Genomic DNA, 27,319 nt, shown 5'->3' on the forward strand with positions numbered 1-27,319 from the left:
TTCTACAATTTACAAAGCAGATAGATTTATGAACATTGAATATGTTTTTTAAAAAACTTAGGTTACTTATTTAAAGGAAAGTAGAAGACCTAATAGTAGCTTATGATTCTCAACAGCCTTTATGGCTCGGTGATAGAGAATCTCAGTGGTAGAGAATCTGCCTTGCAAGGCAAGAGACACAAGTTTGACTCCTCGTCTGGGAGGATCCCACATATCTCAGAGCAACTAAGACTGTGCAGCACAACTACTGAGCCTGTGCTTTAGAGTCCAGAAGCCGCAGCTACTGAAGCCTGTGAGACCTAGAGCCCATGCTCCCCAACGAGACGAGCCCCTACGAGAAGTCCTCGCACTGCAACCGGAGAGCAGCCCTCACTCGCTTCAACTAGAGAAAAGCCTGTGCAGCAATGAAAACCCAGCACAAATATAAATAAATAATACTATAAAATCCATTGATAAATAAGAGCATTTCATGTTAACTACTATAACAGCTTCATTAGTTTCAGATTTTGGTCATAAAGCATCTTTAAGAGACTTAACTGATAATATGAAATGTGATTAACAACTGCTGCTACCACAAAGGAATGTCATTGGGCTAAAGTGAGCAAAGTAAACTCCTTTACATTCAGGATTTGCAATAGAACAAGAATTATGTCTGTATATTAGAGAAAGTTATGTGATATAGCATATATATCTCAAAAAATGTTTTTTTATTTGTCAAATAGTCCTTAAATTGTCCATGAGAAAACCTTAACTACATAAAAAAACAGAAAAAAAAAAAAGATTGCTCCTAGGTATACATGATGCCAAGCATATTTATGATATTATGGGTTGCAAAATATCTATCGATGTATTTTATTACTATTTAATTAAAAATCATTGAAGGATTCACCTATTTTGAAACATAATTATGTAGCAGAATTCTGTGAACCACATGGGTTATGTAACACAATATATCAAAAATCATTGCCACGTTTTCTTGTGGAATTGCCTGTTCATTTGAGGTAACAGTTAAGTGTTGTTAAAGAAACTTGTCATATTAGAAATATTACTTTGACACTATTTATGCCATATCCCATTTCCTACAAATGGTGAGGTGGGGGAACCCAATCTTGTTAACAACCACTCCTCCAGCAGGAATTTTCATTAGGGTTCAGGGAGGTTTATCTATTTGTTTTCACAGTTTATATATGTATCCACAGAGTGAGCTATAAAATGCAGTTCTTAAATTATATCTAAAGTATATTCATCTAATTGAGTAAATTTTCTTTTTCTTTCAACCCTTGCTCAACAAACATCACCAAAAGATAGTTAACTTTTTAACCAATGGCTGCAGATGAGAAAAACAAGTTCAGAGACGAGATGCCAGTTGTTCAGCTTTTCCCCCCAAAAATGCATAGAAATAGGCACAAGAAGCAAAGTGGCCATATGTGACCCAAATTGCAAGGCAAAAGGTCCCTCTGACAATATTATTTTCAGAGGCAAAAGTAAATAAACATTTGTATAAATTTATTAAACAGATAAGGTTTTTTTATTAAATAATAAAGTATGAAATTATGAATTTATTATTTATTATGAATAATAAACTATGAAATTAAAAGACGCTTACTCCTTGGAAGGAAAGTTATGACCAACCTAGACAGCATATTAAAAAGCAGAGACATTACTTTGTCAACAAAGGTCCGTTTAGTCAAGGCTATGGTTTTTCCAGTAGTCATGTATGGATGTGGGAGTTGGACTATAAAGACAGCTGAACACTGAAGAATTGATGCTTTTGAACTGTGGTGTTGGAGAAGACTTGTGAGAGTCACTTGGACTATAAGGAGATCCAACCAGTCCGTCCTAAAGGAAATCAATCCTGGGTGTTCATTGGAAGGACTGATGTTGAAGCTGAAACTCCAATGTTTTGGCCACCAGAGCTGACTCATTTGAAAAGATCCTGATGCTGGGAAAGATTGAGGGCAGGAGAAGGGAATGACAGAGGATAAGATGGTTGGACGGCATCACCTACTCAATGGACATGAGTTTGGGTAAACTCTGGGAGTTGGTGATGGATAGGAAGGCCTGGCATACTGCAATTCATGGGGTTGCAAAAAATCGGACACGACTGAGCAACTGAACTGAAACTATGAATAATATGGTATCGTCATATTATTTAGATGAAGAAGACATGGGGGGAGCTTTGCTAGAGAATCTAGATACATCCATTCACGAAAAGAAAAAGATGCAATCTCAAATTATTTCAGGGAAATGATGGTTTTATACACACACACAGACACACATATATATTATGTATATGATGAAGTATAAAACAGCAGAGATCTTGTAAATATCAGGGGCTGTATAAACTGGAGAGGGAGTGGTCCACTTGAAGGCACAATTTAAAAAGAGAAAATTGAACTCTGCAGGTCAACACAAAACACACATTGATCTAATTTAGACTTCAGGCCAAAAGACTGAGACCCCAGATTTAAAGTCTAGGAGGTAAATATACAAACAGGAAGTTAAACAGAGCTCATCTTGTCTGCTTTCCCTTAAAATATCTTGATTTTGGTTTGTTTTTTTTTCTTCCTGAATTAAAAAAAATATATATATGTGCTTGAGATTTAGCCATATTAAAAAATGAAGTTGGAAAATTAATTTAATACTATGGATATTGCATTGCAGTCATTAAACACAAGCAGTAGACATCTTATGATGCCTGTTCCTTTTCTACAGGGAACTGGTCCTCCGCCCTTCTCCCTTCTACTCCAATCCTGGAGCCACTGTCAGTGGGGGTCTGTTTCAAGAATGCAGGACCCTTTTCAGGATTAATAGACACACCAAGACAACTCCTTCAGAGCCTAAGAACACTCTATATGCATAGAGGTGTAGGAGTCATCTCATTAACATAGACAGAGTACCAGAAAAAGCAGTAAACCCTGAGGAAACCAAAAATGCAAAATAGAGACAAATACTCAAAACATAATAAAGTATCTGGATCTATTTATGCCTTCATCTAGTCAACCCCAGGAAATTTTCAATTATGGGGGCTAATAAATTCTCTTTTGTGTTTAAGCAAGTTTAGGCTAAGGTTCTATTACTTATAAACAAAAAAGTATCCAATACAAGAGACAGAAAAGGATTTCAGTTTAACTTGCATTTATCCACTCACATCTAACTGCACCCCCTGGACTTTCCATTCAAAGAACAGAAGAGCATTTTCCCCCAGTGATTTTTCTAACCTAACATACACAGGCATTCCAAATTATCCCATTATTCCAACCTAATCATCTCTACCTTTGAAGGACAGGGTGGAAAAAGAAAAATATTATCTTATTAACTTCCCAATTTCAGTACATACTTTCCATACATACTTTGACACCAGTGATTCTTTAACAGAGAATAAAATATACCATTAAAAAATCAAGATATCAATTATATAGAGCAGCATGCATAGCAGTCTTATTTTATGAACCCAAGTACTAAGGTACAAACTTAAAAAAAAAAAAAACTAAAAGCTGTTAAACCAATTTTTGTATGTTATATGGCATACTACTTCAAAAATTTCAGCCATATTATGTGAATACACATGAATATCAATGATGTGACCCAAAACAAAGAGTTGTACTACAAATACCATCCATTTGCTAGCGTCAGAAGCATGATTCATGAAAAGACTTTCAGAATATTAGCTATCATCATATCCATTTCCAGCAGTGAAAACAATAGCCTTGCTCATCGTGTTTCAAAGACACCAAACCAGGAAAAGCAATGCATACTCACAAATTATAAAGCATGTCAGCCATGTTGCTTCGGTAATACAAAGCATTTCTATAGGCGCTTTCAGCTTCAGAAATTTTGCTCTGACTCTTGAGAACATTTCCAAGGTTACCCCACGCTGCCAAAAAAAGAAAGAAGTATTCAGACTAGTGTCATTCTGATTATATATGATATACTATCAGGCCGTCAGGAAGTACCACAAGGAGAGAAAAAAAGCCTCATAAAACATCTTTAAGAAAGAAAATTTATTTCCTTTAAACTCAAACTGAGGGATTACATGTGAAAGCCTAAAGGATGATGATTATGTCTCAAAGTTAATATATACACATACAATTCATCATAAGGCCAAGAACGATGTTACCTTAAGATCTCCTACAAAGATGTGAAGCTCTTTCAAATTTCAGTAGAGTTCTTCACGAACTGAAATTGTTGTATACCTACTAAACCAGAAACTGTAAGAAATGATCTTAAAATAAACAAAGGTTTCATTCAAAAACAAAAACACTGATAAATAACAGAAGAATTGGGAATCAAAAAGAAGATAACTAAGATCAAAGATATAAAGAGGCTTAATGGCACCCCACTCCAGTACTTTTGCCTAGAAAATCCCAGGGACGGAGGAGCCTGGTAGGCTAAAGTCCATGGGTCGCTAGGAGTAGGACACGACTGGGCGACTTCACTTTCACTTTTCACTTTCATGCAATGGAGAAGGAAATGGCAACCCACTCCAGTGTTCTTGCCTGGAGAATCCCAGGGACAGAGGAGCCTAGTGGGCTGCTGTCTATGGGGTCGCACAGAGTCGGACAGGACTAAAGTGATGCAGCAGCAATAGTCATCAGAATATATCAGCAAAACATTATGCTCCTTAAAAGAGTTAAGTATATATGGTTTACTCAGATATAATGTTTTTATATCTTTCCTGCTAATAAATTCACAAGTGGGAAAATCAGTAAGTTTGTGTCTTCACACATAATCACACTTAAAAATGTACATTTTTACTATACCCTTTATTTTTCACTCTAAACAATCATGATTTCTCAATATTATAAGATACCCCATCACCAGCTGCCCACAAAGCAAGGCGCTCAAGCAGACCTATTCTTCAAACTTGGATGCTTCTCTTGTCCTTTTTCTTTCCCACAAGGAGATGGGTTGCTGGGCCCTTAAACCAGAGTCCCTCCCAACTAGAAGATGAGGATGAGAAGGCTCATGTGTGTCCAGATCTATTCATCTGGAGAATTACTAGTTCTATATGGAGAATGAAAGGGTTTGAGATACCAATTTTTAATGCATAAAAACGTATAGAATCTTTCAATCCCAAATTTGCTTGTGTGCCCTGTAATTTAACACACTGTGCCTTCATTTACTAATCTGCAACATGGGAGAAAATAATATCTCCTGGGTTTTTTGACAAGGACTAAATGAGTTAGTATATGGAATGTGTTTAAGATAGTGCCAGCCATGTGGCAAACACTCAATAAATGTTTGCTATTATCATTAATATCATTGTAATGAATGCTCTTCACAATTTACAGTGTCAAGCGTTGCTTACAAAAACAGGATCAAATATAATGCACTTTACATACTTAGTAATATCTACAGAGAATACTAATCTTTCATATTTGGAAAGTCATATACCTTCTTTGGCTTCTGATGGAGAACAGAGGAGAAGCACATACTTACCATTATGCAGTACCTAATCATGCCACATGTCACACCATATACTTGAAAACTATTGTCTCACTGAGCTCTCAACATAGTACTGTATATGAAAACCCTGTCCACTGCATGAATAAGGAAACAGACTCAGAGACACTAAACAACTTGCCAAGTTAATACAGAAGTATGAAAGCAGAGATTTCAATCCAAGGCTTGTTATTGGTGTTTAGTTGCTAAGTCGTGTCTGACTCCTTTGCAACCCCATGGCTGTAGCCCATGAGGCTCCTCTGTCCATGGGGTTCTCCAGGCAAGAATACCGGAGTGGGTGGCCATTCCCTTCTGCAGGGGATCTTCCCAATCCAGGGATCCAACCAGGGTTTCCTACATTGCAGGCAGATTCTTTACAGTCTGAGCCACCAGGGGAGACATTTAAGAGGATGTTTAATACAAGTCTCTTAGTGTTGGCTGATAGTAGAAAATAATCAACTTATCCATCATGGGAGTATCATGAGAAACTTTATGGATTACTATACAGCAGTGAGAATCAACAAGTTCCGCGTAAATATTTTAACAGGAATAGACCTTGAAAAAGCCGAAAAATATTCAAAATACCTAATGCATTCTGTCACATTACTTAAAAATATTAAAAACTCATTCCTACCCAAAGTACCATTATATACTTTACAAGGATACATTATAAATCTAAGGACAGAAATCAATTACATTAGGATAGTTGCCTATGATGCAAAGGGACATTTAAGCTAGGAACAGAGGTAAAAGGGAATAATATATGAATAAAAGAGGACATTTGTAGGGATCATCCTGAAAACTGGCCAGGAACTAAGGCATATAATTGATCTAACCTCTGCAGCTGGGAGAAGAAAAGAGGGACAGAAGGGAGGTGAGGATAAGAGAAAAGGGGAAATGGAAAATTAAGGTCATGCCACACATTCTTTTAAAATAGAGATGGAATTATCCTATATCCTACTTAAGGAATAAAGGGTTTTAACATTCACTAAACCTTTTCTTGTGTTGATGTTAAGACAATTCAAAATGGATGTTTGAGGTTACCTTCAAATTTACACATGGTCAAGTTTACTTTCGACCAACAGAACTTAAAGATCTTGCATTTTTATGAATATTTAATGTCATTTTACATTTTTAAGCTCATATATGTTACTGATTCATTCATTTCATGCACTAATCTTTAAAACCATTCAGTTTTATTGGAATAAAATCCCTGGAATTCTCACAAGAAATTGTGATTAAAGTCTAAAAAAAAAAGTATCCAGTTTTTTAAAGTCTGTATTTTAATAGACAGTGTCCAGATGAATTCAATTCTCACATTAAAACACTGGAGATGATAAAGTACTTATCTGAAATTTTAAAAAACTGTATTTAGTTTATTCTAAAAACTTCATGTAATTTTTGAAAGTTTTTCCCAACAGCGTTTCAAAATATTTAGAGTACTAATTTTATTCCTGTTGTTTGACAAAATGAATATTGTAAGAAGCTGTTCTTGTTGAGGGACTACTGCTCATCTCATGGGCTTAGCTTGAACAACTGCAAACCTAGGTGGAGAAAAAGAGGAGGAAAATGTAAAGGGAGAAGGAGAGGTGGAAAAGAAATAAAAATATATGTATGCTGGGATAAAAACAATAGTGCTTTCATTTATTTAAAGTTTACTATATGCTTGACAGTGTCCAGAATTTATAATAAACTTTGAGGTCCATCACTATACCTATTTCATTGATGTATAAACTAAAGTTAACTCCTTAAAATGCAAAGTTAATGACAAGAGAAAACCAGATCTGTTTCCAGATGTCAAAATCTCACCATCTCAATACTGAGTCTAACTACAAAGTCAAATCACATATCATAGTACTCAATATTTACACATATTTAATTGAGGGACTAAAGTATAAAATGGAGCCAAGATTAATTATCCAAATGAGTCATTCCCTCAGAACTGGGACAAAATACTCCAGAAACAACAAACTTTAGTACCCATGGTACCAACAAACTTTAGCTACATGGTACCCATCTTTCGTAATGTATTTTCCACACCACAGAATGTCACATTTTAAATATCACATTTTCTAGAAAATGCAATGGAAAGAGAACATAGTTATATCTATGTAAATAAATGTTCATTGCTCAAAGATACTGGAGATTAAGTACATTTATCAAGGACTCCTAAGTACCCTAAAGGTGCCTTATATATGATGGAGATTTAAAAAGCATTGTTTAACAAGCACATGACTTATTTCTTAGGAAAGTGAAAAGTGAAAGTCGCTCAGTCATGTCTGACTCTTTGCGACCCCATGGACTTCCACAGTCCATGGAATTCTCCAAGCCAGAATACTGGACTGGGTAGCCGTTCCCTTCTCCAAGGGATCTTCCCAATACAGGGATCAAATCCAGGTCTCCTGCATTGCAGGCAGATTCTTAAGCCACCAGGGAAATTCAAGAATACTGGAGTGGGTAGCCTATCCCTTTTCCAGGGATAGGCTGGAAAAGGGATATCTTCCTGACCCAGGAATTGAACCAGGCTCTCCTGCATAACAGGCAAATTCTTTACCAGCTGAGCTACCAGAGAAGCCTTTATTTATTAGGACTAAGCATATATGATTATATTAAGGAAAGGTGAACTGAAGCTTCAAGGTATCACGGTAAGTTTCAGGGAATCTCATCTGTGAAGTTATTTTATTTTCAAAAGGAAAACAAAATTTTTCTTTTGAACGAAATCAGGAAGCAAAGAATCAAGAACAACTCTTATTATATCTCAAGGGCCCTTCATACTGGCATTTAACTACACCCAAAAGGTATCCACTTACTAAGAAATGACCTTAATTCACAAGGAAAGCTACTCAAAGGTCACAAACTGCCACAGTTTATGTTATTTGAAAGGCAGAATAACAATTAAATATTTCCATCTTGCAAAGGTTCTTCTAAAGAGGAAAATCAAATGTTAGCTCTTTCTGGAAATGTTAAGTGATCTACAATGAATCACTCCAAAACTTTTTCAAAGACCTCATTCAAATATAGTAGTTCTAAGTTCACAGAGTAAGTTTAAACTTACTCTAAAATATCAACTATTGTAATTTCATAGTGCTCGATATATTTTATAAAAATCAATGCAGGCAGATTTGAGCAATTTTTTCCAGGGTATTTTTACTTTACATTAAAAACTGGAAGATATTTATATTCAATGATTATAAAAAAAGTTGTTTTTATTATCATTGTGGCATGCATTGCTCTTTGAAAAATTAGCTAATAAGATGAAATAATCTCTTAATATTCAAATTTTAACTACTTAACATTCACACAAGCAATCATACTTCAGGGTTAGCATACCACTATTTCTGTTACACTGATCCTCTGAACAGTCACCAAAATCAACAAGGGCTCTCACTTTTTACTTCTACCTTTAGTTGTAATTTACCTTAGAACTTTAATACATGTCTTTAGTCCCTATATCAACACCAAGTTCTATGTAAAGATCTTGCAAAACCAAAACATTGAAAAATGCTTTAACTATCATGATAAATTCTAAATTTTGCTTCCTCCAATTCTCAGTAACTTGTTTGAAATCAGAATGCTATCACAAAAAGGGGTTACATGTTGAAATCTTGCCAGTTATATAAGCCAGATCGGCTGCAAAAGAAAATAAATACAGGAGTCCCTAGTGTAGCTGATAATTGTTTTCCTTCAGATTATAGCCCTATTTTTAGGCTTCTATATATATGAACTCTTTCAGTCCTCCTAACAAAGATTATCATCCCGTTAGTACTTGACAAGGAAACTGTGCCTTAGAGAAAGGGATACTTAAAAGCTAACAGAGATAAAAATTGTGTCTGTTAGGTTCTGAAGTCCTTGTTTTAACCACTATGAAACACCTGGACTTCAGATATGTTCCAAAAACAGTGTTCACATAGATGTAAGTTAAGTAAGTGTCATTTTAAAATATGAGGAACTGTTATGTTAAAATTTCTAATCTCAATGAAGACCGTAAAAAAGAAGCAAGCAAGCAGAAGGAGAAGGAAAAAAGGGCCATGTAAGTGCATGAAACTTAAGATAAATGTGAATGTGTTTTGTTTTGTTAATGCTTTCTCGCTCTATCCATTAACAAACATTGTAAGGGGTTCAACTCTTGTAGCCTGGGTTTATACTGATTTCATGTCACTTCACATGATCCAGGGAAATCACAGCACTTATAAGCCTACAAGGATTTATATTTCCTAAGGTAATTATACCTTGGATTATTACAGAAAGAAACATAATGTTGAGTGGGTAAAAAAGGTCTGGTTAAAATGTAAAGTGGAAAAAATAGAAATAATTTAAAGATTATGATTCATATGATACCAGAATACATATACTACATACTTTTATGTAATTCTAATTATAGCAACTTTATAATATGCAATTATCTCTCTTATTCCTCTATCTTTGGTTACTTCAGATACACCTGAAAATCAGTATATTTCTAATAAGGGAAAAAGTATTAAAAATGAAAAAATAAAATTTAGTACTCCAATGATTTGTTTACATTGTCTTCATAGCACTGTTAATTAGTATAACATATATGTGCATATTGTAATATCCATATATACAGTTCAGGGCAGGTTTTTTGGTTTTAACAAATCTAGGATTATTCCTTCGCATTTTACCATGTGCAGTCTCTATTCTGACTTTGACTACAAGCCACCCCCACATCCACAGTTCAGTGTCTGCTATAAGAACTCTCAAGGATCACAGCTGTGTGCTGGCAAAAGGGCTTGCATAACTCAATGAAGCTAAGAGCCATGCTGTGCAGAGCCCCCCAAGACTGATGGGTCGCAGTGAAAAGTTCTGAAAAAACATGGTCCACTGGGGAGGAAATGGGAACCCCTCTAGTATTCTTGCCTTGGGACCCCGTAAACAGTGAGGAAAGGCAAAAAGATACAACACTGGAAGATAAGCCCCTTCCCAGATCAGAATTTGAGCAAACTCCAGGAGACAGTGAAGGACAGAGAAGCCTGGCATGCTACAGTCTGTGGGGTTCCAAAAAGTTGGACAGGACTGAGCTATTGAACAACAGGTCAGAAGGTGTTCCATATGCTACTGGGGAAGAGCTGGAACAATGACAAATAGCTCCAGGAAGAACAAAGCAGTGGAGTCAAAGCAGAAATGATGCTCAGTTGTGGGTGTGTCTGGTGGTGAAAGTAAAGTCCAGTGCTGTAAAGAATAATATTGCATAGAAACCTGGAATGTTAGGTCCATGAATCAAGGTAAATTGGATATGGTCAAGCAGGAGATGGCAAGAGTGAATATCAACATGTTAGGAATCAGTGAACTACAATGGACAGGAATGGGTGAATTAAATGGACAGGAATGGGTGAATTTAATTTAGCTGACTATTATATTTACTACGGTGGATAAGACTCCCTCAGAATAAATGGAGTAGCTCTTACACTCTACAAAAGGGTCCAGAATGCAGTACTGGGGTGCAGCCTCAAAAACAACAGAATGATCCTGATTCGTTTCCAAGGCAAACCATTCAACCTCAGTAATCTGAGTCTATGCCCCAGCCACTGATGCTGAGGAAGGTGAAATTGACCAGTTCTATGAAGACACATAACATCTTTTAGAATTAACACCAAATAGAGATGTCCTTTTCATCATAGGGGCTTGGGATGCAAAAGTAGGAAGTCTAGAGACACCCAGAATGGCAGGCAAGTTTGACCCTGGAGCACAAAATGAAGCAGAGCAAAGGCTAATAGAGTTTTATCAAGAGAATGTGTTGGTCAAAGCAAACAACCTTTTCCAAGAACCCAAGAGACAACTATACAAAAGGACATCACCAGATTGTCAATACAGAAATCAGATTATTTTTTGCAGCCGAAGATAGAGAAGCTCTATACAGTCAGCAAAAACAAATCCTGGAGGTGACTGTGGCTCAGATCATGAGTTCCTTACTGCAAAATTCAGGCTAAAATTGAAGTAAGTAGGAAAAACCACTACCCTTGTGGATCAGCTGGTAAAGAATCCACCTTCAATGTGGGAGACCTGGGTTTGATCCCTGGCTTGGGACAATCCCCTGGAGAAAGGAATGGCTACCCACACCAGTATTCTGGCCTGGAGAATTCCATGAACTATACAGTCCAGGAGATCACAAAGAGTTGGACACAACTGAGTGACTTTCACTTCCTTCAGGAAAAACCACTAGGCCACTGAAGTATGATCTAAATCAAATCCCTTGTGATCATACAGTAGAGATGACAAATAGATTCAAGGGATTAGATCTGGTAGATCGAGTGACTGAAGAACTATGGACAGAGGTTTGTAACTACAGGAGGCAGTGATCAAAACCATCCCCAAGAAAATAAATGCAAGAAGACAAAGTGGTTGTTTGAGGAGGCTTTATGAATAGCTGAGGAAGGAAGAGAAGGAACAAAGGGAAAGACATACCCAACTGAATGCAGAGTTCCGAGAATAGCAAGGAAAGATAAGAAGGCCTTCTTAAATGAACTATGCAAAGAAATAGAGGAAAACAATAGAATATGAAAGACTAGCGATCTCTTAAATAAAACTGGAGTGATTAAGAGAACATTTTATACAAGGATGGGCATGATAAAAGAAACAGTAAGAAACAAAGAGAAGCAGAAGAGATTAAGAAGAAGCGGCAAGGGAAGACGGAAGAACTATATAAAAAAGGTCCTAAAGACCCAGATAATAATGATGGTGTGATCACTCACCTTGAGTCAGACATCCCGGAGTGTGAAATCAAGTGGGCCTTAGTAAGCATTATTATGAACAAAGCTAGTGGAGAAGATGGAATTCCAGCTGAGCTATTTGAAATCCTAACAGATGATGCTGTTAAAGTGCTGCACTCACTGTCTAGAAATTTGGAAAACTCAGTAGTGGCCACAGGACTGGAAAAGGTCCATTTTCACTCCAATACCAAAGGACAATACCAAAGAATATTCAAACTACCATCCATACAACTGTGCTCATTTCATGTGCTAGCAAGGTTATGCTCAAAATTCTTCAAACTGGTTTAGCTGTACATGAACCAAGAACTTCTAGGTGTACAAGCTGGGTTTTGAAGAAGCAGAGGAACCAGAGATCAGATTCACTGGATCACGGATAAAGCAAGGGAATTCCAGAAAAACAGCTACCTCTGCTTTATTGACTATGCTAAAGCCTTTGACTGTTTGGATCACAACAAATTGTGGAAAATTTTTAAAGAGATGGGAATACCAGACCACCTTACCTGTCTCCTGAGATACCTCTATGTGGTTCAAGAAGCAATAGTTAGAACCAGACATGGAATAACTGACTGGTTCCAAGTTGGAAAAGGAGTACAAGGCCATATGTTGTCATCCTACTTACTTTACTTACATGCAGAGTACATCATGCCAAATGCCAGGTTGGATGAATCACAAGCTAGGATCAAGACTGCCAGGAGAAAGATCAACAACATCAGATACACAGATGACTCCACTCTAATGGCAGAAAGAGAAGAGGAACTAAAGAGCCTCTTGATGAGAGTGAAAGAGGAGAGTGAAAAGCTGGCTTAAAACTCAACATTCAAAAAACTAAGATAATGGCATCTGGTCCCAAGACTTCATGGCAAATAGAAGGGAAAAAAGTGGAAGCATTGACAGATTTTATTTTCTTTGGCTCCAAAATTACTGTGAATGGTGACTGCAGCCATGAAATTAAAAGATGCTTGCTCCTTGGAATGAAAGCTATTGACAAACCTAGACAGTGTACTAAAAAGCAGAGACATCACTTTGCTAGCAAAGGTCCATATAGTCAAAACTACAGTTTTTCCAGTAGTCAGGTAGGGATATAAGAGTTGGACCATAAAGAATGCTGAGCACTAAAGAATTGATGCTTTTGAACTGTGGTGCTGGAGAAGACCCTTGAGAGTCCCTTGGACTGCAAGAACATTAAACCAGTCAATCCTAAAGGAAATCAATCCGGAATATTCATTGGAAGGATTGATGCTGAAGCTCCAATACTCTGGCCACCTGATGTGACGGGCCAATACACTGGAAAAGATCTTGATGCTGGAAAAGATTGACAGCAAAAGCAGAAGTGGGCAGCAGAGGATGAGATGGCTAGATAGTATCACCAACTCAATGGACATGAATTTGAGCAAACTCTGGGATAGTGGAGGAGAAAGGAGCCTGGCATCCTGTGTCCTATCTAACTCACAAAGAGTTAGACAGGACTTAGCGACTGAAGAACAAGAACAATCAGAACCACGCATGGTCTATGAAGCTGAGTCTTCTCTGTAAAGGCCTTCACTCCAATTTCCCATCTAGGCTCAGAATGTTTCTCACTGCATCTTAATCCAAACAAAACAAAACAAAAAATCTACTTCATGTTCCTCTCTGATAGCAAGGTATTCTCTGTGAAGTTTCTGGTTAACTAACCCACAGGATTATATAATAAATGAAGATAGTAAGGCATTTGCAAATATAATGACTGGACAAGGAGGGAGAATTTGGAAACACCTAACTTTGAGACTTTCTTCAAATCCTAACAGATCCTTTTTCTAATATGCCTATTACACTGTTGAAAGTAGTCAATCTAAAAGACTTAGTGAACAATAACTGGCAGGCCACAAATGGTGGCCCTATTTATATGAAGTGTTAGCCGCTCAGCTGTGTCTGACTCTTTGTGACCCCATGGACTGTAGTCTGTCAGGCTCCTTTGTCCAGGCAAGAACACTAGAGTGGGTAGCCATTCCTTCCTCCAGGCCTTCCTGATCCAGGGACCGATTCCGGGTCTCCAGCATTGCAGGCAGATTCTTTACCATCTGAGCAACCAGGGAAGCCCATTTACATAAAAGACACACCAATTCAGTAAAGGCTCATAAGAAATTCCTCACATTTGGCTGATCTCTTAGCCCATGTAGCCGTTCAACCGTTACACATAGATTGATAGCAAAATATACAGAGTTGTTTCTGATTTCACAGTCAGAATATAATTGACCCAAAGGATCTCTTACAGCTTGCCTCCATCATAATTAATATCATTTGAGTCTGGTTCAGCTCTAAAAGATGAAGAACCTTTAGAAAAGGCGAGAATTCTAAACAACTCCAGTGGGGGTGGGGAGGAAGAGAAGTGATTACAAAAAAATTCTCCCTTTTGTTCTTTTACAACCCAATCTCATAAGCTACTTTATCTCACAGTGAATCCTGTCATCATTAAATGGGTTCCTGCCATCTAATAGCCCCAGGTTAGTTTCCAAATATGTGTCACTAAAAGGAAATTTGATGCAGAAACCTAAACCAAAAAGATCCCAAACCTAAGTTTTTAGTTTTATTTCTGTTACCAATTAGATCTGGGTCCACTGAAGTAAATTACTGGACTCTCCCATTTCTTATTAGCAGTAGTAAGTAAACATGTAATACGGGCCAAACTCTGGGCTAGGGGTGCTGTACACACTTGGTCCCACACAGTGCTATTGCTGTACCTGCCATACAGATCAGCCTAGAAGCTCAGAGAGGTTGTAACAACACTAAAGACGAGCGTAAGAGCTCCTTGTGTCCTGCCTTCCGGTGGCTCAGCTGGTAAAGAGTCCTCCTCCAACACAGGAGATCTCCTGCAAGCAGGAGACCCAAGTTCGATCCCTGTCTGGGTTGGGAAGATCACCTGGAAGAGGAAATGGCAACCCACTCCAGTACTGTTGCCTAGGAGATTCCAAGGACCAGAGGAGACTGGCTTAGGGACTAAACCACCAAGACCACCCTATCCACCTTACTGTAAATCTGACCAACTTATCATGCCTTTTCTCCCTAAGCATTCTGCCTCTCAGTTGCTCAACAATAAGACAGGTGTAACAATCCTTGCCCAAGTTTAACTCCAGCATCACTGAGGTAATTAAATAAGATAACAGATGTGTAACTCTACAAAGTACATTTCTATGGAATAGGAATGATATATCATTAATAGATCATCATCCATAAAAAACATAACCAGGTAGATACACCCTTTAATAGTGTATCTCCTATATTCAGTATCTATGGTCATGCTATTGAGAATTTCATTGCCAAACAAATCAAGGCCAAGAAGAGAAAACTCAAAGCAACATTAAATACTCCCAAGGCCAGTTTTTTGTGATTTCCTTTTGAGAATATGATTAAAAAAAATTTTTTTGGCATGTTCCCTAATCAGGGATCCAGCCCATGCCCCCTGTAGTGCAAGTGCGATGGCCTAACCATTGGACCGCCAAGGAAGTCACAAAGCCAGTTTGAAGATAAGAAAAATTAAAATAAATAAATAAATAAAATAAAGATTCCACTTTTTTTAAAACAGCTGTTCCTAAGATAAAATGTAGTATATATCAAATACAGTACATCATGACACCATGTTATAACCTATGTTAACTTCAACATATTAATTTGTGACAGTAGCTTTTAACTCAGCATGTAGTGCTGAACATGGAAAAAGTAGAGTTAGTAATAGAGAAAAGGGCATTTTAAAAGTAAGAAATGTTCAGTAAAAGCATAAATATAAAGAATAAAATATGTGGGTAGAAAAATATTCTTGAATGCTAATAAAATAAAATTAGCTATTAAATAAAATAAATTTCTAAAAATGCCAATTACCTTTACTATATGCTCAAATCTTGGGCAACTATCATTTTAATGTATATTTTCAGCTACTACAAACAACAGAAAAAAAGAGGGAGGTTGATTTTCTTTGCCTTTTTTGCTGCTATAGGGCAAACAGATAGGGCTCTTCAAAGGCTGTGCAGCCGGTACTTGTATGAGGTATTTGTGTGTTACTTGAAACACATGATACTGATATAAAGGATGATGCTATTCATTTTACAGCCTTTAACATACAAACTCAGAAAGTTCCACTTCGAAACAGCGAAAGGAAGCTAGTACACAGAGGGGAAAATTCAATAGGAGGAACCCAAAGAGTGAATGCACTAAAGTGACATCCTCACATCAGCTGAGCACCATGAGAAAGAGAAGGGCTGGGCCATTTTCCCGAAGCTCTAACAGGACATTTTCAGTGTCCATTAAAGTCTCTTTTACACAAAACACACCTACTGGGTGCATATTAGTTTTAATAAATATTACCAACTAGAAATTATGACTAGATATGTGGTTTTAGAGGCATAAACACATATAATGCATCCTAAATGGTGTTGACATTCAGAGGATTTACATGTTAAGTTGATTAAAATCCATAAAGAAGCAGTATTTTCCTAGGCAGTCATCAGGATTGGGGTTAGGGTATAGTTCTTTAATTCTAAAGTCCTACTTAAAAGCCTTGAAAGTAAATATCTACTATAGGCTCCATTTGGAAAAGCCACAATCAGAACATGGCAGATCTCTGACCAAAGTGTCACTTAAGCCTCCTGTTTCTAGAATCGCAACATAAAACCCAAAGATATGGCACAAAAAGAACCTTACTGAGTATTATCTGCCCCCCGCCAAACAAAAGAAAGAAACACCTTTCTTAAAATCATTGTCCTAAACTGTAAGAGCAAAAGAGATTTTTTAAAACCTTGTGCCATTGTTTCCTAATAATAGAATTCCAACAGCAGAAATAATTTTAAATATATTGTGATCGGAGATAAGAAAAAGGCACAATGCAGATTTGCATGGCATCACTAATTAATATGCTCATGTTTTCTTTATGTAAACCCAGAAACTTATCTCTACTTGAAAACTGTTTTCAACACTCACATGAATACAGACAACAGCATTCAGTTTTAACCACTAGAGTGAAAACAACTTGAAGCCATCCTTGGAAAATATTCAGATGATATGAAAACAGACTAAGTAGAGAAATGAGGTATTCTATACCAGTATTGCAAATCTCCAAAGCTTATTTGTAAAAACTCAAAGAGAATAAGCCAAGTAATAAAGTAAGACCAGATATTATCAAAATATCTCTGACCTCCTTGTCCCTCTTGGTAGCCATGCGATATATATTTTGAGAAATTTATTTTTTTCACAAGGAAAAAGAAGACAGAAAGAGAAGAAGATATGCTTATTACGTTTCTTTATTAAACAAACTCCCAGCTGTAAAACACAGAGCCCCACACACTGTAAGACTAAGTTTCTTCCACCATCCAGGGAAAGAACTGCACTTACCAAGAAAAGTTTCTTGACACCTCAGTTCTCTGTTCTAGTCAAAATCTGACACTCATCTGTTATATTAAATATGTAATCCAGTTCCTTCTTCCTAAACTTTCCTAGAAAGTTCTCCTAATTAAAATGTATGCCTACATTACTCTCGGAAAAATATTAACACTGATATTTTAAAATAATATCCCATGATGTTTTACATGAAGGAATTGATCAGAGTGGCAGCCAGTATTATTGAGATTTAGACACCTAAATACAAGACTCAACAAAGGACCTAATATAGTTCTGCCCTCCAGAAGGGTTTTGTTTGTGTTTGTTTCTACTATTTAATCAAATTATATTTTAGCATCTTACTTGGAAACAATATCATCATTTTTAAGTAAAAATTTTTAGTGTTTGGTTCTTATTTATTTTTTTTAGTAAGCACCTATGTGTGTTTTCTACTAGATCCCCTAGATAGTAATATTCAGATTTTTTAATTAATTCTAATATGCAAGACTAAAAAGAAGAGAGTTCTAATTTAACACTCTCTTGAGAAACCTATACTCAGGTCAGGAAGCAACAGTTAAAACTGGACATGGAACAACAGACTGGTTCCAAATAGGAAAAGGAGTACATCAAGGCTGTATATTGTCACCATACTTATTTAACTTATATGCAGAGTACATCATGAGAAATGCAGATCATGGCATCTGGTCTCATTGCTTCATGGGAAATAGATGGGGAAACAGTGGAAACAGTGTCAGACTTTATTTTGGGGGGCTCCAAAATCACTGCAGATGGTGATTGCAGCCATGAAATTAAAAGACGCTTACTCCTTGGAAGGAAAGTTATGACCACCCTAGATAGCATATTCAAAAGCAGAGACATTACTTTGCCAGCAAAGGTCCGTCTAGTCAAGGCTATGGTTTTTCCAGTGGTCATGTATGGATGTGAGGGTTGGACTGTGAAGAAAGCTGAGCACCAAAGAAGTGATGCTTTTGAACTGTGATGTTGGAGAAGACTCCTGAGAGTCCCTTGGACTGCAAGGAGATCCAACCAGTCCATTCTAAAGGAGATCAGTCCTGGGTGTTCATTGGAAAGACTGATGCTAAAGCTGAAGCTCCAATACTTCGGCCACCTCATGAGAAGAGTTGACTCATTGGAAAAGACCCTGATGCTGGGAGGGATTGGGGGCAGGAGGAAAAGGGGACCATCTCAGAGGATGAGATGGCTGGATGGCATCACCGACTCGATGGATGTGGGTTTGGGTGAACTCTGGGAATTGGTGATAGACAGGGAGGCCTGGCGTGCTGCAATTCATGGGGTCGCAAAGAGTCGAGCATGACTGAGCGACTGAACTGAACTGAACTGATGCATAAAAAAGGGCTCACACTTTGTTTTCCCATTGAGTTATACATATAAAATCTCCTAAATCCAACTTTTTTTTTCAATAATCATATGATTTGAACATCTCAGATTTTTCCATAATCCCTCAAGACTTAACTGGAATTTTCCTTTACTTCCATGGGCACAAGTATAGATATACATGATTAATAAGGATAAAACTGAAAAGTGTGTCTTACTGAAAATCTGCTATAGCTGTGACATTATCTGTAACTGCATTACAGCAGAAAATGAATATATTTTAGCTCTTTAGCCTTCTGTGTTTTATAAGAGTCAAATACCTGAAATTTGATTTTGCCTAAAACATTGCTCTAATACATTTTTTGACTGACTTTAGCAGTGTTCTCTTTTGTTGAAGGAGAACTTAAAATTTCGAAAATATTAGCTATGTCTTAAACTCTATTCTCAAATATAATTTCTAACATGGCTAGCCATTCCTTAACAGATGCCAGATTTATGGATATTTCTTAGGCACTTCTCTTTCTGATAGTGCGGTAAAATTTTGTTCAGAGATTCTCTCCTTATATAGAAATGCAATCCCAAAGAAACACAATGCCAAAGAATATTCAAAGTAGTGCACAACTGCACTCATCTCACATGCTAGCAAAGTAATGCTAAAAATTCTCCAAGGTAGGCTTGAAGAATACATGAACCAAGAATTTCCAATGTTTCAGCTGAACTTAGAAAAGGCAGAGGAACCAGAGATCAAAATGCCAACACCCATTGGATCATAGAAAAAGAGAATTCTAAAAAACCATCTACTTCTGCTGCATTGACTACTCCAAAGCCTTTGATTGTGTGGATCACAACAAACTGTGGAAAATTCTTCAAGAGATGGGAATATCAGACCACCTGACCTACCTCTTGAGAAATCTGCATGCAAGTCAAGAAGCAACAGTTAGAATCAGACATGAAACAACAGACTGGTTCAAAATTGGGAAAGGAGTATGTCAAGATGGTACATTGCCACCCTGTTTATTCAATGTCTATGCAAAGTACATCATGCGAAATGCAGGACTGGATGAAGCACAAGCTGGAATCAAGATTGCTGAGAGAAATATCAATTACCTCAGATATGCAGATGACACCACCCTTATGGCAGGAAAGCAAAGAGGAACTAAAGAGCCTCTTGATGAAAGAGGAGAGTGAAAATGCTGGAATAAACTCAATATTCAAAAAACTAAGATCATGGAAATCTGTTCCCATCACTTCATAGCAAATAGATGGGAAACAGAGGAAACAGTGAAAGACTTTATTTTCTTGGGCTAGAAAATCACTGCAGATGGTGACTGCAGCCATGAAACTATCAGACACTTATTCCCTGGAAGAAAAGCTATGACAGACCTAGAGAGCATATTAAAAAGCAGAGGCCTTATTGTGCCAACAAAGGTCTGTCTCATCAAAGCAATGGTTTTCCCAGGACCCATGTATGGATGTGAGAGTTGGACCATAAAAAAAAGCTGAGCCTCGAAGAAGTGATGCTTTTGAACTGTGGGGTTGGAGAAGATTCTTGAGAGTTCCTTGGACAGCAAGATCAAACCAGTCAATCCTAAAGGAAATCAGTCCTGAATATTCATTGAAAGGATTGATGCTGAAGCTGAAGCTCCAATATTTTGGCCACCTGATGTGAAGAGCTGACTCACTGGAAGAGACCCTGATGCCAGGAAAAGAGAAGAAGGGGCGACAGAGGATGAGATGTTGGATGGCATCATCTACTAGATGGATATAAGTTTGAGCAATCTCCTGGAGCTGGTGATAGATAGGGAAGCCTGGCGTGATGTAGTCCATGGGGTCACAAAGAGTCAGACATGGCTGAGTGACTGAACTGAACTGAAAAATGCTAGATAGAAAATATAAGTATTTGTCAATGAATATATTAATTGATGTGTTTCTCTTGTGGCTCTGCTGGTAAAGAATCCACCTGCAATGTGGGAGACCTGGGTTTGATCCCTAGGTTGCTAAGATCCCCTGGAGAAGGGAACAGCTACCCACTGTGGTATTCTGGCCTGGAGAATTCCATGGACTGTATAGTCCATGGAGTCATAAAGAGTCAGAACGACTAAGCAACTTTTACCACCACTACTTGGTATTAATTGATGGGACAGTAAGGGGAGTCCTCAAACCTAGAAACTGCTCAAAAACATGAGTCCAGAAGGTTAATAGGTTCTGAAGATGGCATTCACCCTGTGTAAATTTGTGGAACTAAGAGGAATCAGGGCTTGGGATTTAATTGGCTTCAAAAGAGAGGTTGGATAAGAGAAGCCACACAAACTCAAGCCTTGGGAAGAGAAGCACTGGTCTCACTCAGGAACATGGGTGAAAAATTTAGAAGACTATAAATTGGATAATACATAATTAGTAATTCTTGGACATATTCCAGGAATGCAAAGTAAGTTCAACATTAATATAAATCATTAACATAAATAGATTAAGTGGGGAAAATGTCTATCATTATCAATTAATTCACAGAAAGAAAACTTAGACTAGAAATCAAGAGGAAAACTGATAAAAGCTGTCTACTGAAAGACATAAAATGCACATAATTAATGGTGAAATATTTAAAACATTCTTTCTTAAAAAAGAATGAAATAAAAATCCACTGTCATCACTTCTGTTTGACATTGTAATGGAGGTTCTAGCATAAAATAAGAGAACACAAGTGAAAGCAACAAAACTGAAATGAAAAGATGTATGGGGTGGGGGAGGGTCATCAATGATTCTGGTAATAGCTTATTTTCAACATGCAAAATGTGTTATTTGTTTTAGTGGTCTCCTTTAAGTGGTTCAAATACAAGGTATGTGGATATATTTCTCAATGAATGAAATATTTCATATATGTTTAACAAAAGACAAGCAAAGAAATGTTAGAACATTTTAAGAATGAAATACAAAAACTAATATGGAAATCAGAATAATATAACTTCATACTTCTTTTAATTATATGTGAGTGTGTTTCTTTGAAATATAACCACTAGTAAATATATTCAATCTAAGGCCACACTAATTTTAGGGTTAAAGGCTTTCAAACACCCGTAAAGATTCGGTAAGTTTTGTTATGGTAATCCCAAAGACACAGTGATATGTCACCTACTTGATTGTTATACACAATAAGACCATTTTTACTGAGTCCGTTGTCTTTTTTCCTTCCCTGAAAAATTGTACTTGCAGGCATTAGAACTGGAACCAAAGAAAAGATTTATGTGCTAATCTGTTCTTAGAGGAAACCATATGCTTTTGAACTACTGTGACTTACTCCATGTCAATGAGAAACCACAGTTAACTTACTCAAGAATCAAATGTTTAAAAGGTGCCTTAACAATTTAGATTTTACTTCTTAAAAATCCTTTGGTTGAGATTTTCATTTCATTCTTGTCAACCCCCTTACTTTATATTTCTTTTTTCTACTTAGAAGAGACAAATTAAGAAGAAGAAACACAGGATTTCCAGTTCAAGATGGCAGAGCAGAAGAATGTGTGCTCATCTCCTCTTGCAAGAGCACCAGAGTTGCTCCTATCTGTTGAACAATCATTGACATGAGGACACTGGAACCCACCAAAAAAAGATAACCCTATGTCTAATGACAAAGAAGAAGCCATAACAAGATGGTAGGAGGGGCACAATCACAATAAAATCAAATCCGATACCTGCCAGTTGGGTGATCCACAAACTGGAGAACAATAATACAGAAGAAGTTCTCCCACTGTTGTGAAGGATCTGAGCACCATATCAGGCTTCCCAGCCTGGAGATCCAACAAAGGAACTGGGAATTCCCAAGGACTGACTTTGAAGGCCAGCAGGATCTGATTACAGGACTTCCACAGGACTCGCAGAAATAGACTCTATCCTTGGAGGGCACAAACAAAATCTCACATGTACTAAGATCCAGGAGAAAGGAGCAGTGACCCCGCAGAAGACTGAACCATACTGCCTGCTAGAATTGGAGGACCTTTCATGGAGGCATGGGTCAGCAGGCTTGCCACACAATTGGAGAGCTGGCAGCAGCAGTCCTGGAAGGGGCCCCATGGCATAAGTCCTCTTGGAGGTTGCCACTAACCCTACTATGGACCCCATAGATCCCAGGTCTGGGTCACTTCAGGCTAAACAACTAACAGGGAGGGAGCACAACCCCAATCACAAGGATATAACTGGATTAAATGTGAGAGTTGGACTGTGAAGAAAGCTGAGTGCCGAAGAATTGATGCTTTTCAACTGTGGTGTTGGAGAAGACTCTTGAGAGTCCCTTGGACTGCAAGGAGATCCAACCAGTCCATTCTGAAAGAGATCAGCCCTGGGATTTCTTTGGAAGGAATGATGCTAAAGCTGAAACTCCAGTCCTTTGGCCACCTCATGTGAAGAGTTGACTCACTGGAAAAGACTCTGATGCTGGGAGGGATTGGGGGCAGGAGGAGAAGGGGACGACAGAGGATGAGATGGCTGGATGGCATCACTGACTCGATGGACGTGAGTCTGAGTGAACTCTGGGAGTTGGTGATGGACAGGGAGGCCTGGCATGCTGCGATTCATGGGGTCGCAAAGAGTCGGACATGACTAAGAGACTGAACTGAACTGAACTGAACTGAAGCACAACCCTGCCCTCTAGAGCAAGACCTAGTTTATCCCACCACTAGTCCCTCCCATCAGGAAGGATACACAAGTCTCTCAGTCTCCTCCATTAGAGAGCAGACAGAAGAAGCAAGGAGAAGCACAATCTCACAGTGGCTAGAACAAAAATCACATAAATCACAATGAAAAAGCAGAAAGTCATGTCACAGATGAAAGGACAAGATAAAAGCCCCGGGGGGGATGGGGGGGCGAATGAAGCGGAGATAGTAAACCGTCTCTAAAAGAATTTAGAATAATGATAGTGAAGATGATCCAGGATCTCAGGAAAACAATGGAGCAGATTCAAGAAATGTTTACGAAGACCTAAAAGAGCTAAGCTTCCCTGGTAGTATAGATGGTAAAGAATTTGTCTGCAATGCAGGACACCCAGGTTTGATCCCTGGGTAAGGAAGATGCCCTGGAGAAGGAAATGGCAACCTACTCCAGTATTCTTGCCTGGAGAATTCCATGGAGAGAGGAGCTTGGTGGGCTACATTGCATGGGGTCGCAAAGAACTGGATACAACTGAGCAACTAAGCATACACACATGCAAAAGACCTAAAGAACAAACAAACAGAGATGAATAAATATACTAGAAGGAATCAAGAGCAGAATAAATGAAACAGAAGAATGGATAAATGACCTGGAGAATGGAATGGTGGAAATCTCTGCCACAGAACATAGGAAAAAAAAAAAAAAATGAAGACACCCTAAGAGACCTCCAGAGCAACATTAAACACACCAACATTCACATTATCGTGGTCCCAGAAGGAGAAGAGAGAAAGAAAGGACCTGAAAAAATACATGAAGAGATAATAGCTGAAAACACTTCTAACATGGGAAAGGAAATAGTCAACCAAGTCCAAGAAGCACAGAGAGTCCCTGGCAGGAATACACTGAAACACATAATAATCAAACTGACAAAAATTAAAGACAAAGATAAATATTAAAAGCAACAGGGGAAGATGACAAAGAACATACAAGGGATATCTCCCAAAAGGTTATCAGCTGATTTCTCAACAAAAACTCTACAAGTCAGAAGGGAATGGCATGATATACTTAAAGTGATAAAAGAGAAGAAATTACAACAAAGAATACTCCTCCCAGCAAAATTCTAGCTCAGATTTGATGGAGAAATCAGAAGTTTTACAGACAAGCAAAAGTTAAAGAGAATTCAGCACCACCAAGCCAGTTTTACAACAAACACTAAAGGAACTTCTCTAGGCAGGAAACACAAGAGAAGGAAAAGATCTCCACAAAATAAACCCAAAACAATTAAGAAAATGGTAATAGGATCATACATATTGATAATTACCTTAAATGTACATGGATTAAATGCAGGAGCCAAAAGACATCCACTGGTTGGGCAGATGAAAACATGTGCGTGCATGCACTTCCACTTCCCACATCACTCTACTTAACCCCTCAAATTGTATGTATTTTATATTGCTAGGTAATCATGTTCCCATTATGGCTTGCAATATTAAAGATCTTTTATTTTTTGTCTGGCTATTGATTGTGAAAAATGATAAACATTTTCTACTATAGTGATTTTTGATTAGTATAATAATTGTATCACGATTGCTCAACAGAAAATAATAGAATCCTACATCACTTAAAAAAAGCAGCAGCAGAAGAAGAAACACAGAATTTCTTTACCCTATGGAAACCTTATTCCACTTTGTATTGTTTTTCTCTCAATCAGCCTTTTAGGGAACTTTTTGCTAGCTATCTCCTACCACATCTCTCTGTCAAAAATGAAAATTTGTATTTTATACCTTTTTAACTCAAGACAGTCTTATAAAATATTATACTGGTTTTCCTTCTTAACGGCTAAATTTTATTTTTCATAAAAATCTGAACCTCTGAAATTTTCTCATCTTACCTCAGAAGTATTGTAACTTGACAAATTATCTAAGAAATATAGTAAGATTCATTACACAATCTCAAAGTTAGCTGGTTAATTGCAACATACCACAGTTAAAGAAGACAGTCAATTAGAGGTAATCAAAAACTTAGACCATAAAATCCACAATGAATTAGTCAAGTTTCACATGACTTAGTGGTTTAGATTTCACTTAAATTATCAATTTTTTCCTAAATAAAATGATACTCCTTCCACATACTTGTTTCTTGAAATCTGCAACCATGTGAAGCTGACATAAAAGTATCAATTTCACAGAAATCTAGGAAAAAAGAAAAACTGTCAAATGTTGCACAGCTGAAACAACTATTTAATTTCTGTTTTTCTATATCTAAATAGACAATATTTGTTATTTGCATAAGGAAGGACTGAATATAGGAAATATAGGATGTGTGAATAATCACCTTTATAATTTCAAATATGTGGTCATTTTACATAATTATACATATTTACATTAGAAAAGAACATTAAAATAAATGTTATCATGCTAAATTTTCCTTGGATGAACCCTGCTTCATTAATCCTAAATATTTTCAGAAATTGTTTCTAAACAAAAAAATCAAAATATGTTTTATAAGGCAAATTGCTACAGAGTTAATAAACCAACCATTCTAAAGAGCAGATCTGATTTTTAATTTATAACTTGTAAAACTGTAAATGCCTTTTAGCACACTAAATATGCTGCCCCTATGCTATCATTATCATCCTTTTTTATGTATATGAGCTCACTGATCTGTTTATCCATAACAACTTTGTTAGTCTCTGCGTATGACCATAATTAATAAGGAAGTCAGCAAATAGGTGGTTTAGGGAAAACTGATGATGTGTTTGAGACGCAGACAAATCACCGAGATGGCGAAGTCCTACAGTCACGGGGACAGTAACTTGGAAATTCAATGACACATTTATTGACTCCATACTAATATATCCCAAGTAGTGTTCTGGATTCTATACAGAAACCAAAGTGAAGGCACACTTTGGATAGAACCTTGCAGAATGAATAAATTTTAAGAGGAGGCAAAACCATAGATGAGACAGCTGTGGAAATGAGAGAAAGATAGTCAAAATTGTGTAGTGTTTCTTGAAAGCCCTAGTAGCAGAAATCAATGGTGCCAAATTCTGTAAGAGCCAAAGATACATGGGAATTTAGATAAGGCCAGAGGCCAAGAAAGAAAAGTGATCATACATTTAACCACTTTGAAATGCATTAAGAAATGCTTTTTCCAAGCAAATACTTATCAATATAGTATATAAAACACAGTGTTTAAAAACACACTAAAAAAAAAAGCTTTTAAATATTATTATATTTAAATAATATAAATATATTGACTTGTTCATTAAATAATGAGCTTGCTTATTAAAGCAGTCAAAGAAAATTTCCTCCTTCCCAAGCACAAAAATGCAAAGAATCATTGTAAATGAGCAAACTACAGCAATCAACTATGTCTAGTATTTTCCTGACATTATCAACCACATAATGAGATAGGACTTGTGGTTTACATAGTCCAAATCAGCTATCATTTCTCTACTATCCAGATTTAAACATAAATTAGCAACACACTCACTATGACAGGCTCTACTCATCATCATTTGCATCCAATCAGTTAATGACTGGCAGCTGTCTGTACGATCCATTACTGAAGGCAGCAGCTTTCATGTATAATGCTTCATGAGGCTTAAAATCATATTCTGTTGAAGTAATAGTAGACTGAAGTACTCCAAAATTTGCAAAGGCTTTCAAAGGAGAAAAAAAAAAAAACTAACTCAATGAAATAACTGTAATCTCAAACACAATTACATAAGACTGGCTTTAAAGCATTTCTAATCTTTGGCTAGGCTCAAATAACATCACAGACTAAGAAAAAACTATCTTAAAGAAGAT

At 37.1% G+C, this 27,319-nt stretch overlaps 1 protein-coding gene across 2 annotated transcripts in view; it reads right to left on the reverse strand.

Moving 5' to 3' along the window:
* TMTC2 (transmembrane O-mannosyltransferase targeting cadherins 2) overlaps positions 1 to 27,319 on the reverse strand; it is a 416,762-nt gene that overhangs the window by 174,726 nt on the left and 214,717 nt on the right. For both annotated transcript variants that reach the window (XM_070370955.1, XM_070370956.1), the window contains exon 4: positions 3,763 to 3,877. In XM_070370955.1, the coding sequence (XP_070227056.1) occupies positions 3,763 to 3,877 (115 nt within the window). The remainder of the gene's footprint in view (positions 1 to 3,762; positions 3,878 to 27,319) is intronic.

Source organism: Bos mutus, chromosome 5 (genome assembly GCF_027580195.1).
Source record: "Bos mutus isolate GX-2022 chromosome 5, NWIPB_WYAK_1.1, whole genome shotgun sequence".
NCBI lineage: Eukaryota > Metazoa > Chordata > Mammalia > Artiodactyla > Bovidae > Bos > Bos mutus.